The sequence below is a fragment of the Salmo trutta genome, chromosome 27, assembly GCF_901001165.1.
Source record: "Salmo trutta chromosome 27, fSalTru1.1, whole genome shotgun sequence".
Lineage (NCBI taxonomy): Eukaryota > Metazoa > Chordata > Actinopteri > Salmoniformes > Salmonidae > Salmo > Salmo trutta.
In genome coordinates this window covers 43,007,742-43,023,886 of record NC_042983.1, presented here as the reverse complement: position 1 = coordinate 43,023,886, position 16,145 = coordinate 43,007,742, and the positions used below count along the sequence as shown (strand labels likewise).

The 16,145-nt window shown below is 42.6% G+C and overlaps 1 protein-coding gene and 1 long non-coding RNA gene across 2 annotated transcripts in view; both read left to right on the top strand.

Annotated features, from left to right (window-relative positions):
- Positions 1 to 216: 216 nt before the first annotated feature.
- On the top strand, positions 217 to 565 carry LOC115165044 (uncharacterized). Its single transcript, XR_003870050.1, has 2 exons — positions 217 to 248; positions 329 to 565. It is a non-coding gene; the product is annotated as an uncharacterized LOC115165044 (long non-coding RNA).
- A 3,593-nt stretch (positions 566 to 4,158) lies between these two features.
- Positions 4,159 to 16,145, top strand: part of LOC115165112 (WD repeat and FYVE domain-containing protein 3) — a 191,662-nt gene continuing 179,675 nt past the window's right edge. The window contains exon 1 of the mRNA XM_029718147.1: positions 4,159 to 4,723. Within this exon, the coding sequence (XP_029574007.1) occupies positions 4,692 to 4,723 (32 nt within the window). The 5' untranslated portion in view covers positions 4,159 to 4,691. The remainder of the gene's footprint in view (positions 4,724 to 16,145) is intronic.

Below are 16,145 nucleotides of genomic sequence, written 5' to 3'. Positions count from 1 at the left end.
GTACTATGACTATCAGGTAGACAGGTACTATGACTATCAGGTAGACAGGTACTATGACTATCAGGTAGACAGGTACTATGACTATCAGGTAGACAGGTACTATGACTCAGGTAGTCAGGTACAGGTACTATGACTATCAGGTAGACAGGTACTATGACTATCAGGTAGACAGGTACTATGACTATCAGGTAGACAGGTACTATGACTCAGGTAGACAGGTACAGGTACTATGACTATCAGGTAGACAGGTACTATGACTCAGGTAGTCAGGTACAGGTACTATGACTATCAGGTAGACAGGTACTATGACTCAGGTAGTCAGGTACAGGTACTATGACTATCAGGTAGACAGGTACTATGACTATCAGGTAGACAGGTACTATGACTATCAGGTAGACAGGTACTATGACTATCAGGTAGACAGGTACTATGACTATCAGGTAGACAGGTACTATGACTATCAGGTAGACAGGTACTATGACTATCAGGTAGACAGGTACTATGACTATCGGTAAGACAAGTACTATGACTATCAGGTAGACAGGTACTATGACTATCAGGGAGAGATTTAAATAGTAGAGAAGTAGACCAAGATGTCATACGCTGAATCTTTTTGTCTAACTAGTTGGGAAAGTGGTCAAAATGGCAGTTCGAATAATGTTTTGCAACGTTGTTGATGCAGTTACTAAAACAGCTGTATCATTAGACATGTAATAGATAGGCCTATTTCTGTTCCAGATTTGAAAGCAGCGACGTAGAGTAAGATTTCATATGTTCCAAAGTTGTTGATGCAGTTTTACTAAAACAGCTGTATCATTTGATCTGATTTTGTATATTTTAAAAGCAGACAAGTAAACCAAGATGTCATAACCTTCTTAACGTTTTGGGAAAGTGGTCAAAGTAGTTTGTTTGTGTCAAAAAGCTACACTGTTTACTGTAAACGTTGGAAGTCATGATGTCACAAATGGACCCTTAGAATGTTGAAGAAATCCCATTAAAAGTGGGTTAGTTTTTGTTTTTTTATAAAGGAGATTTTTTTTAAATTTTTTATTAAGTATAAAAGATATCAAAAAGTTGTCTGTATGCATACTGGTATTGAACAGTCTACACGTTTTAAAGTTTGAACGGTGTTTCTAGCTTAAACGGTCTAAGAGGAGTAGCGTGCTTAATAACAAAAAGTCTGTTTGGCAAGTCCCACCTAAATATGCAAATTAGAAAATGTACATGTGACTAGTAGGCTTGGGCAGTATAACGTATAACGGGGAATTTGGAAAATGTCATGGGAATTTTTTTTTCTTTTTTTCAATACCGTCAAAACTATTTCTCAAGTTTTTCAATAAATCTGAATATTTGTGGCTACTTTAAGTTAATAATCGCAGTCAACTTGTGCAATACGTTAGGAGATCAAGCAGATATTCTCATATTATTTGACCGTAGTTCCCCAGAACAGTTGAGCCAGTCGTGTTTGTTTGTAAATGGCGCAACGGGAGAAAGAAAGCGAGCCGGTGAGTCCATAACGTTATATCAATCGGCAAACCTCTGTTGTGTGGCGCACATGAGGTGAGGTAGTTACACTTGTATGCAATTCACTACTAAATGCAATTCACTACTAAATGCAATTCACTACTAAATGTTTGCCATTAGATATCTTATAATGACTTTCTGCCAGAAGTCAAAAGAGCTCTGGATGAGTTCTGTACAGCTGCCATTTTTTTCCCTGTGCCTTCCTACTAGCGTTTTGTTTCTCCTCTGTTCTTCTCGTATCGTTTTGTAAAATGTTGGTATCGTGACAACACTTTTCCCCATATTTCCAGCTCAAATGCTCCACAGAATTTGACAGTCAATTAGCTTGGATAAAATGTGCCGATTTTTATCAAGTTCCTCGTTGTTGTTTGCAAATACTCACTTGTTAGCATTCATCCAGCTTTGTTGCGATGTTAGCCTCACCTAGCATGGCTAGCTTCAATGAGCATTCCAGATGTACTCTGCTTGTGTCGTGTTTTAACTCACTCTGAAAAGTACTTCAGGTCACTCATTCCCGTTTTGAGTCCACAACATGTTGCCCTGTCCAGTACAATCTGATGAACGGAATAAAAGGCAGGGGACACAAAACAAAGTGCTGTGAGTTGGGCAGCATAGACATCCTTGCTTTGTTTTCATAACAGGTCTGCGAGAAGGTTTGAGTATATTGTCTCCCAATGTCGAGTTTATCATGTCCCAGCTGCTTTATTTGTAATTTTTCCTCAAAGGGTCAGACTTTCAAATAGTGTTTTTTAGAAGTGATTCTACGGTGTTAGGTGATCAGGCTGGTGTCGCGGTCGCCATGATGACACTGTTATGACTACATTTGACTTTTTAGTAATTTAGCGTACGCTCTTATCCAGAGCGACTTACAGTAGTGGATACATTTTCACACTTTTTCATACTGGTCCCCCGTGTGAAAATCTGAGCCCTGGGACAGTCCATTTACTTTGTGAAGATCTGAGCCCTGGGACAGTCCATTTACTTTGTGAAGATCTGAGCCCTGGGACAGTCCATTTACTTTGTGAAGATCTGAGCCTCAGGGCAGTTCATTTACTTAGTGAAGATCTGAGCCCCGGGACAGTCCATTTACTTTGTGAAGATCTGAGGCTCGGGACAGTCCATTTACTTAGTGAAGATCTGAGCCTCGGGACAGTCCATTTACTTTGTGAAGATCTGAGCCCTGGGACAGTCCATTTACTTAGTGAAGATCTGAGCCCTGGGACAGTCCATTTACTTAGTGAAGATCTGCGCCTCGGGACAGTCCATTTACTTAGTGAAGATCTGAGCCTCGACAGTCCATTTACTTAGTGAAGATCTGGGCCTCGGGACAGTCCATTTACTTTGTGAAGATCTGAGCCTCGGGACAGTCCATTTACTTTGTGAAGATCTGAGCCCTGGGACAGTCCATTTACTTTGTGAAGATCTGAGCCCCATGACGGTCTATTTACTTTGTGAAGATCTGAGCCCCGGGACAGTCCATTTACTTAGTGAAGATCTGAGCCTCGGGAAAGTCCATTTACTTTTGCAGGATTTCAAACAGACATGCACAATCTCATTGGTGCAGTCCCCCCTCATAGCAAATAGCTGGCAAATCAATCCAAGCACTGGGGGCACGGCCCTGGAGCTGCTGCTGGCAGAGTAGTGAGTAACTGAACAGCTTGGTTTGAACAATATATTTTTTTAAACAGGAACATTTACATATTTATATTTACATATTTACCGCACTTTTATGCGAGAGAGGCATACTAAGACAAAATAAATGTGACAGTGTATAAATGATAACACATTAGTGCAGGAAATGAATAAATGAATTAAAATGATGGAAGCGAATGCTGGAATTAAACAATTAACCATGCAAATGAGCAAAGCTGTGTGCATTAAGGAAATAGAGGCCTGGCTGAAATAGAAGCCTGTCTCTAATAAGCACCTGTTGTGTTCATTGATTTAAACAAATAACCACCCAGGCTATTCATTCAAGTTTTACAGTATGCATTTCTGTGTAGTACAGATCAGGGACCCATGATGTAATTCCATTACCGGCTGTAAATCCACTTTACTTACTGTAGTTCAATAACCAAAAGAGAGATTCGTGGCAACTCAAGGTGTGATGTCATAGCTGACACCCCATTCTGTCTGCTGACATCATTGAATCTTAATTTCTGTCTGACATCCCATTCTGTCTTAATTCAGATGTTTTAAGAGTTTTTTGGAATACGTGGACACATAAAAACCTGAGGGAAATTTTACAGTAATTTCGTTACTAAAGTTTGCATCTGCACAGTTCTTCCATTAAATTAGTTTTAGTACATTTTTCAGTGGAAAGTGTTAAAGTAGTTTGGTTTGTTAAACTTTGAAATTAATGTTTTTTTTGTTTGACGTTTTTTTTTTCTCACTTTAAAATGTAACCAAAGAGTAATTCTGTTGCCATGGATCTGCCCAGTTATGTCCCCTGTTCTCTAGCCCAGATGGGATCTTCCTGTCCAAGCTGACCCCCAATCCCCCAGATGGTATGTTCCGTCCTGTCCTGTTGTGACAGTGCCCTCCCCTGCTCCCACCCGTCTCTCTCCCTCCCTCCCACCCACCCTCCCTCCCTCCCTCCCTCCCTCCCCAACTCCCTCCCTCCCCTGCTCCCACCCGCCTCCCTCCCTTCTGAGCCCCCCACGTGGTCTAGTCGTGAGGCTGGTGAGAGGGGAATCAGCAATGCCAGTCCCTGCAGGGTACTCCGCACTGACTGCCTGTGACTGTACTCTGGCACACAAAGCCCCAGGCACTGCCAGCACAGAGCCAGAGATGGAGCTATAGCCATGTCTCCAGCCGTCCCTCTACGCCCAGTCTACTGAGCCACCCAGCGCTCTCTGTTTGAATACACCACTAATGTCTCAGTCAACGGACTACCAACAACTAAATAATGCAGAGAGTGATTTTATCCTCCTCCCTTCTTCGCTATTGAACAAGAAGCGTTTAGCTCGGGGCAAAGAGGAGTTATTCGTCTCGGTTTGTGGAATTGGAATATTACCCCCCCTCTCTCTCTCTTTCTCTCTCTCTCTTTCTCTTTCTCTTTCTCTCTCTCTCTCTCTCTCTCTTTCTCTCTCTCTCTCTCTCTCTCTCTCTCTCTCTCGTTCTCTCTCTCACACTCTGTGTCTCTTGGTGGTTGGTGACATTACAAGATGCTGACAGGACACCTGGAGAAGAACAGTAGGTATGGAACCTTTTTTTAAATTTTTTTTTGTAAGTATTCTGATGGTGGTGATGAGGCCTGTCTCCGTGGTGACTGGGGTTTGTTTACTCACTGCTTAGTGATATGCTGTCCACGCACGGCGGCTTGATTTGCAGTGAAATGGCTTCTTCTCTTCTGTGGCGATGGAAGAGAACGCTGAGTGTTTGTCAAGAGACAATCTGAGCAAGAAGTGAAGGATGCAGGGGTTCTAATCTAAAGGACTTTGCTTAGGCCTGTTTTTCTTGTTTTGTGTTTAGTGTTGTAGTCTTAATTGCTCTGAAACTATTTTAGGTAAATAACTCATTTTCATTTTTGAGATACATATTTAGTAGACCTTTTAAAACAACACATTTATTTTATTTGTGTCATTGCTCTACGTTGACAAGACGTAGGATTGGCTACTCATAACATACCTACTTTTTAAAACAAGGATTTGTAGTTGAGACATTTTCTAGAATTTGCATAAAAGCTTTATTTATGATGTGCAGGTTCGCCCCTAAAAAAAACAAAAAAACATGTGCCGTTGTTGAATATTGATTAGTGATTTGTCTGGGATGCACAGAAATTCCAAAATATGTGAAGTTTTGGACTGACACAATGTTTAGATTATTTGGTTGCAATGTGATCTATAGGCTACAAAAAAAGAGCTTCATCAGCTGTTTAATTGATTGTGGGGTTTGAATAGTGTGAGAAGACAACGTATCTGGTGAGAATCACAACATAATGTAGAATCATCTATATTCTAGCTCTTAAAGGGGAAGTAGCATATATTGGGTGTACAACTTTCAATTACAATATTAATTTAATCTGCAGTTATTTTTCTACCATTTTATCCTGTTACCAGTAGGCTTGGGGCGGTATACCGTATGCCGGGGGGGGTATTTGGAAATAGCCACGGGATGTTTTTTCAAAACCGTTGAAACTTTAACATGTGTAACTAAGGATAAACATTTAACATTTTTATATTTTAGTCATTTAGCAGACGGTCTTATCCAGAGCGACTTACAGTAGTGAATGCATACATTTCATACATTTTTTTTTCTGTGCTGGCCCCCTGTGGGAATCGAACCCACAACCCTGGCGTTGCAAACACCACGCTCTACCAACTGAGCTACAGGGAAGGCTATAAAGCACCAATAAAGTAATCCTTCTAACCCCCCCCCCCCCCAAAAAAAAGATATAGATGTACTATTGTAAAGTGGTTGTTCCACTGGATATCATAAGGTGAATGCACCAATTTGTAAGTCGCTCTGGATAAGAGCGTCTGCTAAATGTTAATACCTGCAGTCAACTTATGGTATTTTCTTATTTTAGTATACGTTGTACATATTAAAGAGTATCTCATGAATAAAGAATAATCGTAATGGAAAACCAGATGTTTTAGTCTTAGTTATGGTGAAACAGGTCAATTCTGGTCTTCATTTTGACAGTTTGTTGTAAAAGTTATATACTTTGGTCTAGTAGTAGTTAGTGATGCACCGTGAAGAACGTAAGGAAGTGAAACGTCATCACCAAAACCCTCTTTTTCACTCTATGTACATCCCTAGTTATCCAGTAATTGGTTTCTGATGAAATAGCTTGTCTGCCGCTGTAGGATTACCCAGTGCATTGAATGAATGTTGGGAGAAAAAAAAGGACTTCCTTTCTAAACATAGCAATGTGAATGCAAAGAGGAATCAGACCCCCCCCCCAAAAAAAAACCATAGTTGAGGTGAACTGACAAAAGAGCTGAGTCTTCATTGAAAGACCAAAGACAGTGTGTGAAAACAAAGAGAACTGAGTTCTTATATTTTTATTTATTTTTGGTTCACCCCCAGAGTTAATTTTTTTAAAGAGGACCTGAAACCAGGTTATTTTAAAGATGACTATGTGAAAACGTTTAGGGCTTAAAGAGATTCAAATATTATTCTCTATAAATCCATCGTCCAAGGTCATTTTTGAAATTCATTGTAGTCCACTTCAATTCATTTCAAGGTGATCAAACCGCTTGTCTGAATTGTGTGTGCCTGGCGCCTCGGGTTAAACTCTGTGTGTGTGTGTGTGTGTGTGTGTGTGTGTGTGTGTGTGTGTGTGTGTGTGTGTGTGTGTGCTCCCCTGGGAACCTATTGTAAATAACTGGCAAGATGATTATGAAGGAAGTGAGCTGAATGTCTTGTTGACTGTAAGGTCACAATGGAAATCCAGTGAGGAGTCTCTCTCTCTCTGTCTCTCTTTCTCTCTCTGTCTCTCTCTGTCTCTCTCTGTCTCTCTCTGTCTCTCTCTGTCTCTCTCTGTCTCTCTGTCTCTCTCTGTCTCTCTCTGTCTCTCTGTCTCTCGCTCTCTCTCTCTCTCTCTCTTTCTCTGTCTCTCTGTCTCTGTCGGTCGTGTCCTGAGATGGGTGGGCTCCAAGTCGAACCTTAACCATGTTCTTATGTAGCCTGAAGGCCTAAATTCTGTAGTAGGTAAACACTTGAATATAGCCTGGTTTTATAGTCTTTACTGCTTCCAGCATTTCAGATTTCGTAGGCCTTCTTGACAACGCTACACTTGCTTCGTCAAGTCAGTGTGAATCCTAACAACACAAGTTTGGAATTCAGGTTTTTTTTCTTAGTTGATTTCCCAGGCTCCTCCGCCAACCCCCTGACTTGTCTGTCCTGTCAGAGCAAAGACACAATACTGTGGTTACATCACAGAGGCTGCTTCCCAAATCGCACCATATTCCTTTCCCTACAAAGTGCACTACCTTTGATCAGAGCCCTATGGGCCCTGGTCAAAAGTAGTGCACTACATAGGGAACTGGGTGCCTTTTGGGACGCAGCAGAGAGATCTCCAGAAGAACCCACACAGTCCCTTTTGAAGAGTTCTTACATCTATGTGAGTCTTAAATTGCACCCTATTCACTATATAGGCCTGACCGGTCTTTGGTCAAAAGTAGTGCACTATATAGGGAATACGGTGCCATTTGAGAGAAACCAAGTCATTTCCAGTGCACTGCCTTCACTTCATCTCACAGGAGTTTGTGCTAACTCTGCTCTTTCAGATGCTTATTGAAGCTGGCGTCCCTCTAGAATGTAAAAGACTAGAGGGTTGAAAGGAGGTTATTGAAGCTGGAGGGTTGAAAGGAGGTTATTGAAGCTGGCGACCCTCTAAAAGACTAGAGGGTTGAAAGGAGGTTATTGAAGCTGGCGTCCCTCTAAAAAACTAGAGTGATGAAAGGAGGTTATTGAAGCTGGCGTCCCTCTAGGAGAATGTAAAAAACTAGAGGGATGAAAGGAGGTTATTGAAGCTGGCGTCCCTCTAAAAGACTAGAGGGTTGAAAGGAGGTTATTGAAGCTGGCGTCCCTCTAGGAGAATGTAAAAAACTAGAGGGCTGAAAGGAGGTTATTGAAGCTGGCGTCCCTCTAGGACAGGGGTGTCAAACACATTTTAGCTCAGGGGCCACATGGAGGAAAATCTATTCCCAAGTGGGCCGGACTGGTAAAATCATGGTATATATATAACTTAAAAACAACAACTTCAGATTGTTTTCTTTGTTTTAATACGATCAATATAAAACATAAAGCTGGAGCCTGAGGACAGTGTGTCCACAATAGTACAAGCACAACATCACTATTAATCATAAAACACCAAGTTTATTTGAAAATTCTAAAGAAAAAGAACACACAAACACACAATGCCTCAGTGATTCACAGAAGTATATCACAGATCACAGAACTATATCAGGGTGTCTCATGCAGCACTTTAAGTGGGGTTGCATAGTTTATTTGACTCCTGATACCTGGCATCTTTTAGCTTTCACCAGCGCATCAATATAAGGCGTCACATCCTGAGTGGCAGCCAACTTCAGGATGTGATTCAAGTGCTTGTGCGTGAGCCTTGAGCGCAGCTTTGTTTTATTTATGCTCATTACAGAGAAAACTTGCTCACAAAGATATGTGGTTTCAAACATGCACAACAGTTTTGCAGCGAGGGCTGTCAAGTTGGGTAACCTGGCAAGAGATTCTGATAAAATGTGTCCAAGCCAGCTGCGGCAAATTTGCCCTTCATATCCGAGTCACACTGCAAGTCTATTATTTCAAGTTGGATGCTGACGGGCAGATCAGAGGGATTCACGGTGAATGGCGAGCAAAAAACGTTGAAGTCTTTCTCCAGTTCACCAAAAATCTGAAAGCGTTGCTCAAACTCCCGTAACAGTCCCGTTATTTTATCTTTGAACCGGTTCATGTCTGCCACATGTTGGGTTGCGCACACATTTTTCAGACAGGGGAAGTGAGCTGCATCACCACCGGCGAGTTGCGTCTCCCACAATGACAGCTTCAACTTGAAAGAACGTATGCTGTCATAATACTGCGTGACGACTTTGTTGCGCCCTTGCAGCTGTTTGTTCAAGTTATTCAGGTGCTCTGTAACATCCACCATAAATGCAAGGTCCTGCATCCATTCTGCGGAATGAAATTCTAACACTGGTTTGCCCTTTTCTTCCATGAACTGTTCAATTTCTTCTCGTAAATCAAAGAAACGCCTAAGCACAGCACCTCGGCTTAACCATCTTACCTCAGTGTGGTATGGCAGGCCATAGATGAGGTCTTTCTCTCTGAGAAGGCTGTCAAACTGACGGTGATTCAGGCTTCTGGATCGGATGAAATTAACAGTTTGGATGACCACCTTCATGACGTTATCCATCTTTAATGACTTGCAACACAAAGCCTCCTGGTGCAAAATACAGTGAAAAGTCCAAAAATCACGTCCTCCATTTGCAGATTGCAATTTCTCTCTGAACTTTGTCACAACGCCTGCTTTTTTCCCGATCATTGAGGGCGCGCCATCTGTAGCCAGGCTGACAGCGCGGGACCAGTCCACTCCGACCCTGTCCAGCGCGCCGACGAGTGCAGTGAAAATATCAGCTGCTGTCGTTGTATCTGTCATCGGCACCAACTCCACGAACTCCTCGGTGACGGTCAATGTGTCATCAACTCCGCAGATGAAAATGGCCAGTTGTGCAACATCTGTAATGTCCGTGCTTTCATCAATTGCAACTGAAAACCCAATAAATGACTTTACTTTTTGCTTCAACTGGCTGTCCAAATCCACTGAAAGATCGGAAATCCTGTCTGCAACTGTGTTTCTTGTCAGGCTGATATTTGCAAAAGCCTGGCGCTTTTCAGGGCACACAATCTCCGCTGCCTTCATCATGCATGTTTTTACAAATTCACCCTCACTAAATGGTTTTGAAGCCACTGCGATTTCATTAGCAATGAGGTAGCTAGCTTTCACTGCAGCGTCACTGATGTCTCGGCTGTGAGTAAACACAGACTGCTGTTTCTTCAGACCCGCCAACAGTTCATTCACCTTCTCTCTTCTCCGCTGTCCTTGAAAGTTGTCATATTTGTCGGCATGATGACTCACATAGTGGCGACGAAGGTTATACTCTTTCAGCACTGCAACATGCTGTGAACACACCAAACATACAGCTTTCCCATTCAATTCCGTGGATAAATAGGAGGATGACCATTTTTCTTGGAACACTCTGCACTCTGCGTCCCAGAGACATATTGGGGCAATGAGGGTGCCAAAGCACATAATGTTAAAAGTAGAAGCGGTAATAAATATTGCGGGCAAAAACAAAGTAGCTCATCCGGACTGGCTGCACTTGCTTGACCTACTTGCTCTGCTCCGGTATAAACAGTTTGCTTGCTTAACACAATTGCTATTGCGCCATCCAGTGGACGCAATTGGAACAGCAGTTTCTTTTATTGAAAAATTGCAGCTCATTTTTATACTTTACAAAATCATCTCGCGGGCCGGATTAAACCCCTTTGCGGGCCTTATCCGGCCCGCGGGCCGGACGTTTGACACCCCTGCTCTAGGAGAATGTAAAAAACCAGAGGGTTGAAAGGAGGTTATTTCACATTCGGTTGAGGAGTCAACATTCCTGCAAGGCATTTTGTCTTGTTGTTTACTTCCTAGCCTATGTCCAAATGGCACCCTATTCCCTACAAAGTGCACTACCTTTATAGGCCCTGATCTAAAGTAGTGGGTTATGTAGTGACTAGGGAGTCATTTGGGACACATGCTATTGTCAAGCCTATTCTCGTCTGGACCAAACTCTTCAGCTTACGTCATGACACTGTTGACCATTTGTCAATTTAATTTGTTTATAGAATGGGTAGATTTGTTTTTTATTCTCTTCGGTTAAAGCTGTAATCCTTAATGGTGAAAGAGCCACATCTGTTTGTGATTATTAAAACAACAGAGAAGTTACTGGGGGCGAATGCATGCCAGTATAATAAATAATAAAGACATCTTTTGACATTTTGTATCACCAGATCATTTTTGAGAAAATCGTGATGAATGTGGCCCTTTTATAGACCTATACTTGCCTTCTGTAAGACCCTGTCATTATACCTTATGACCTGTCATTATACCTTATGACCTGTCATTATACCTTATGACCTGTCATTATACCTTATGTGTCATAAGGATGAGCTTTGAGGGCACTATGGTGTTGAACGCTGAGCTGTAGTCGATGAATAGCATTCTCACATAGGTGTTCCTTGTGTCCAGGTGGGAAAGGGTCAGTGTGGAGTGGCAATAGAGATTGCATCATCTGTTGGCGCAAATTGGAGTGGGTCTAGGGTCTCTGGGATGTTAATTTTACCACCTTGAGGCTCGGGGATTCGAACCAGTGACCTTAACTGGCCCGTCGCCCTTAACCACTAGGCTAACTAGCCAGTGACCTTAACTGGCCCATCGCCCTTAACCACTAGGCTAACTAGCCAGTGACCTTTACTGGCCCGTCGCCCTTAACCACTAGGCTAACTAGCCAGTGACCTTTACTGGCCCGTCGCCCTTAGCCACTAGGCTAACTAGCCAGTGACCTTTACTGGCCCGTCGCCCTTAACCACTAGGCTAACTAGCCAGTGACCTTTACTGGCCCGTCGCCCTTAACCACTAGGCTAACTAGCCAGTGACCTTTACTGGCCCGTCGCCCTTAACCACTAGGCTAACTAGCCAGTGACCTTTACTGGCCCGTCGCCCTTAACCACTAGTCTAACTAGCCAGTGACCTTTACTGGCCTGTCACCCTTAACCACTAGGCTAACTAGCCAGTGATCTTTACTGGCCCGTCGCCCTTAACCACTAGGCTAACTAGCCAGTGACCTTTACTGGCCCGTCGCCCTTAACCACTAGGCTAACTAGCCAGTGACCTTTACTGGCCCGTCGCCCTTAACCACTATGCTAACTAGCCAGTGACCTTTACTGGCCCATCGCCCTTAACCACTACCTTTACTGGCCCATCGCCCTTAACCACTAGGCTAACTAGCCAGTGACCTTTACTGGCCGGTCGCCCTTAACCACTAGGCTAACTAGCCAGTGACCTTTACAGGCCCGTTGCCCTTAACCACTAGGCTAACTAGCCAGTGACCTTTACTGGCCCGTCGCCCTTAACCACTAGGCTAACTAGCCAGTGACCTTTACTGGCCCGTCGCCCTTAACCACTAGGCTAACTAGCCAGTGACCTTTACTGGCCCGTCGCCCTTAACCACTAGGCTAAGGAGGATATTGTATATTTCTACCCTTTTGTGTCCCTATTCAGGATACATCACCATGAAGAGAATGACATTTATATACATCATTATGCATTCCTGTAATAGTACAGATCAGGGACCCATGATTCAATTCCTTCACTGAAATGATGTTACCAGGTGTAAATCCACTTTTTAAACACTCTAGTTCAATAACTAAAAGAGATGTTTTAAGTCAAGGTGTCAAGGCCCCATTCTTTCTGCAGACATCTTTTGAATGTTAATTCGGAGCGGATATTTAAGAATTTATTTATTTTTTATTTGGTTTGGCTAGATTTTAAAGTGAAGAATCTGAGTTTTAGAGTAATCCCATTATTGTAGCGTTGCCCCTTTATCTTGTACAGGTCTAAAAAGTCCCTAAAATGGGCACTTTTTCATCATTTTCTCAAATGATTTGTGATACAAATGTAAAAAAAAAAAAAATCATATATCAAACATCCTTCCTCCCAATGAAATTTCATATGTGAGAATAGTGCATAGTATATAGTATATTTATAGTATATTTTCTGCTTTTATTTATTTTTTTGTTGCCACAATGCTCCCTCAGTGCGAAGCTCCTCGGCCAGTGGCGCTGTCCCCCCCCCCCCCCCCCCCCCCAGTACGGATTCCATCTTTTTAAGGAAGCATTTTGTCAGGACAAGATAAATGTCATGTCACGTTATGAAAAACAAAGCGTCTTTTAATTTAGGACCGATTTTTAACTACGTAGGCCAGCACTCTCAAATACTCTAGCTAGTAGGTTTATCCTGGATATGTTAGGCCTACAATAACCAGATGAACTGATGCTAGCACATGCAGTGTTTATAAGCTATTTACTTTAAACCTTCTCAGAGCATCATTTCTTTCATTTCATTGGGAATCGCTGTTTTCTTTGTACAGGATCAATTTGTTGCCGGGTAGACTTTGTTTCAACCAGGTTAGAACGTAAAGACACACATTTGAAACCTTCATAGAAGATACATGGCTTTAAAGAAGCTTTTTCTTTCTATTGATTGCCTATGAGGTAATACTGAAATGGTCTGACCAATTAACTCAGGAACCTACTGGTTGTTACAGGGAGATGGATATTTGTAGTTAGGCAACAACCACTGCTTGTGCTTTTGGCCTCAGTTTTGTCTTCTTTCCTATACTAAGGCTGAGTTGCACCCTATTCCCTATGGGCCCTGGTCAAAAGTAGTGCACTACTACCCTATGGGCCCCTGGTCAAAAGTAGTGCACTACTACCCTATGGGCCCTGGTCAAAAGTAGTGCACGATATAGGGAATAGGGTGTCATTGTGAAAGCAGCCTTGTGCCGCTGGCCTGAACCAGTGTTTTCACTAGTTCTATTACCATCAGTGGTTCTCCTTTAGTTTTCGGATCCGTTTCACCCTAACCAACAGATGTTGGCTAGCCTGGATTTTTCTACAGAGGGCATGGCTGGCTTGGCTGTAGGCGTCTTGTTTTTTGTTGTTGTTGTTTTTTTAGGCCTAACCCTAGCTGCTGGTGTGGTCTGGAGTGCAAATTTGGCAAACTGTATGTCATTTGAAGCCTAAGAGTGGGCTACTTCTCTGTCTTTCTTTCTTTCTGAAACACCTGAACCAGCCAGAGGCTGAATGTGATTATGGCTTCCATTGCCCAACACTTATACATTCACGCCCAACAGAGAATTCTGTTGACTTTTTTAATATAATCTTTTTAACCACAGCTGTACTAGCTTCCTACAATGTGTTATGATGTGACCTCGTTCTCAAAGTAATTCATTACCAAAAAAAAAAAAGATGAGTCACTGAGTTTTCGAACTAAGCTGCAGAAAAGCCAAGCTGACTAAACTCCACGGTGAAGGGAAGTTTGAAATCCAACTCCACTAACGGAGTGGAGCAGAGACCAGGCTTTGAAATCCAACTCCACTAACGGAGTGGAGCAGAGACCAGGCTTTGAAATCCAACTCCACTAACGGAGTGGAGCAGAGACCAGGCTTTGAAATCCAACTCCACTAACAGAGTGGAGCAGAGACCAGGCTTTGAAATCCAACTCCGCTAACGGAGTGGAGCAGAGACCAGGCTTTGAAATCCAACTCCACTAACGGAGTGGAGCAGAGACCAGGCTTTGAAATCCAACTCCACTAACGGAGTGGAGCAGAGACCAGGCTTTGAAATCCAACTCCACTAACGGAGTGGAGCAGAGACCAGGCTTTGAAATCCAACTCCGCTAACGGAGTGGAGCAGAGACCAGGCTTTGAAATCCAACTCCGCTAACGGAGTGGAGCAGAGACCAGGCTTTGAAATCCAACTCCGCTAACGGAGTGGAGCAGAGACCAGGCTTTGAAATCCAACTCCACTAACGGAGTGGAGCAGAGACCAGGCTTTGTGGAATTCATCTCCGACTACATCAAGTCGCTCAAGGTCAATACTTACATTTTAGTCATTTAGCAGACGCTCTTATCCAGAGCGACTTACAGTAGTGAGTCATTTAGCAGATGCTCTTATCCAGAGCGACTTACAGTAGTGAATGCATACATTTCATTTTCATTTCATGCATTTAAAAAAAAAAAAAAATAATAATAATTCTTTCAATTTTTGTACTGGCCCCCTGTGGGAATCAAACCCACAACCCTGGCGTTGCACACACCATGCTGGCGTTGCAAACACCATGCTCTACCAATTGAGCGACAGGGCTCAACATGTTTTTAAATTAGGAAACGCTAATCTTGTACCTATGTTTGTCTTCTTTTGTTTGACAATGCCATATATTTGAAAATAAATGTAAAAAAAAAAAAACGTTAATCAAATACAACCACAGACTGTTACCTTGTTGAGATTCAATTGGTACATGGGCATTGGCGCAGAGTTGCCATCTTAGAGCAACAGCAAGTGCAAACAGTTGGTGGTTGTATTTAATTAACGTTTATTGAAATAGGGCCAAAGGACTACAGAAAGTCTCTCAGAAAGTGTTAGTCTAATAATATCCATTTAATTATTTCCTATAGCCTGGGCCAGCATTATGATCTGAGCCACAGTCATCATGGTTTTCTGTGACTTAAGAAAGGACCACAAAAGTCTCTCAATGTCTTAGTTCCCGTGATTATTTAACCCTTTAAAAAGGTCTTACATTCAAGAGCTGTTGAAATATGTAGGTTAATGTACATTCTGGTCAGAGACTGTCATCTTCATGACAGTTTTTGCTACCCTGGACCTGACTGGGTTGATCAGGTTTTTGTACCGCGTCCTAATCTGACCCTTCCCTCCTGCCGTCCTGCTGCTAACCTAACTGCTCTAAGACGTATGATTAAGGCTGATCTATTGAGTCATTGAACTTCCCAAATCTCTGAAGCACAGACATCTTCTTTCCCTCTCGTCATATGAGCCTCGTCTTTTTTTTTCTTCTTCTGCTGGTTCAGTGGAGAAACAGGGGAAATACAGTCTAGGTCAGCTTTATGTGTGCTTATGGAAGTTCACTTCTTTTGATAAACTGTTGTATGTTGTTGCTTCATCATGACATGACCTGGCTTATTCATTAACATCTAACACATCAAACTTAAGCCTGATGATTTAGGATTCTGTCGTCCACAGCATTTCGGGAGAACATAAAACAAAACTTCACAAATCTGTTACATGTTCGGTCTTCTCACATCCTACAGGCCTTGGTAGTATTTTATTACCCAGGGAAAAAAGATATGAGCTATTCTCAGACAGGCAGAGTTATTGGGAGAGCTTAGAAAGGGGATGTTACAGAGAGGAGACATTGTTCTAGCTTGCAGTGAAACAACAGCCCTCAGCTCTCTGAGAATCATAAATAGGGAACCTGACCTACAGAAGTCCAGTCGTGTGGCACCGGCTGATTTGGAGGACTAGTCTGAACT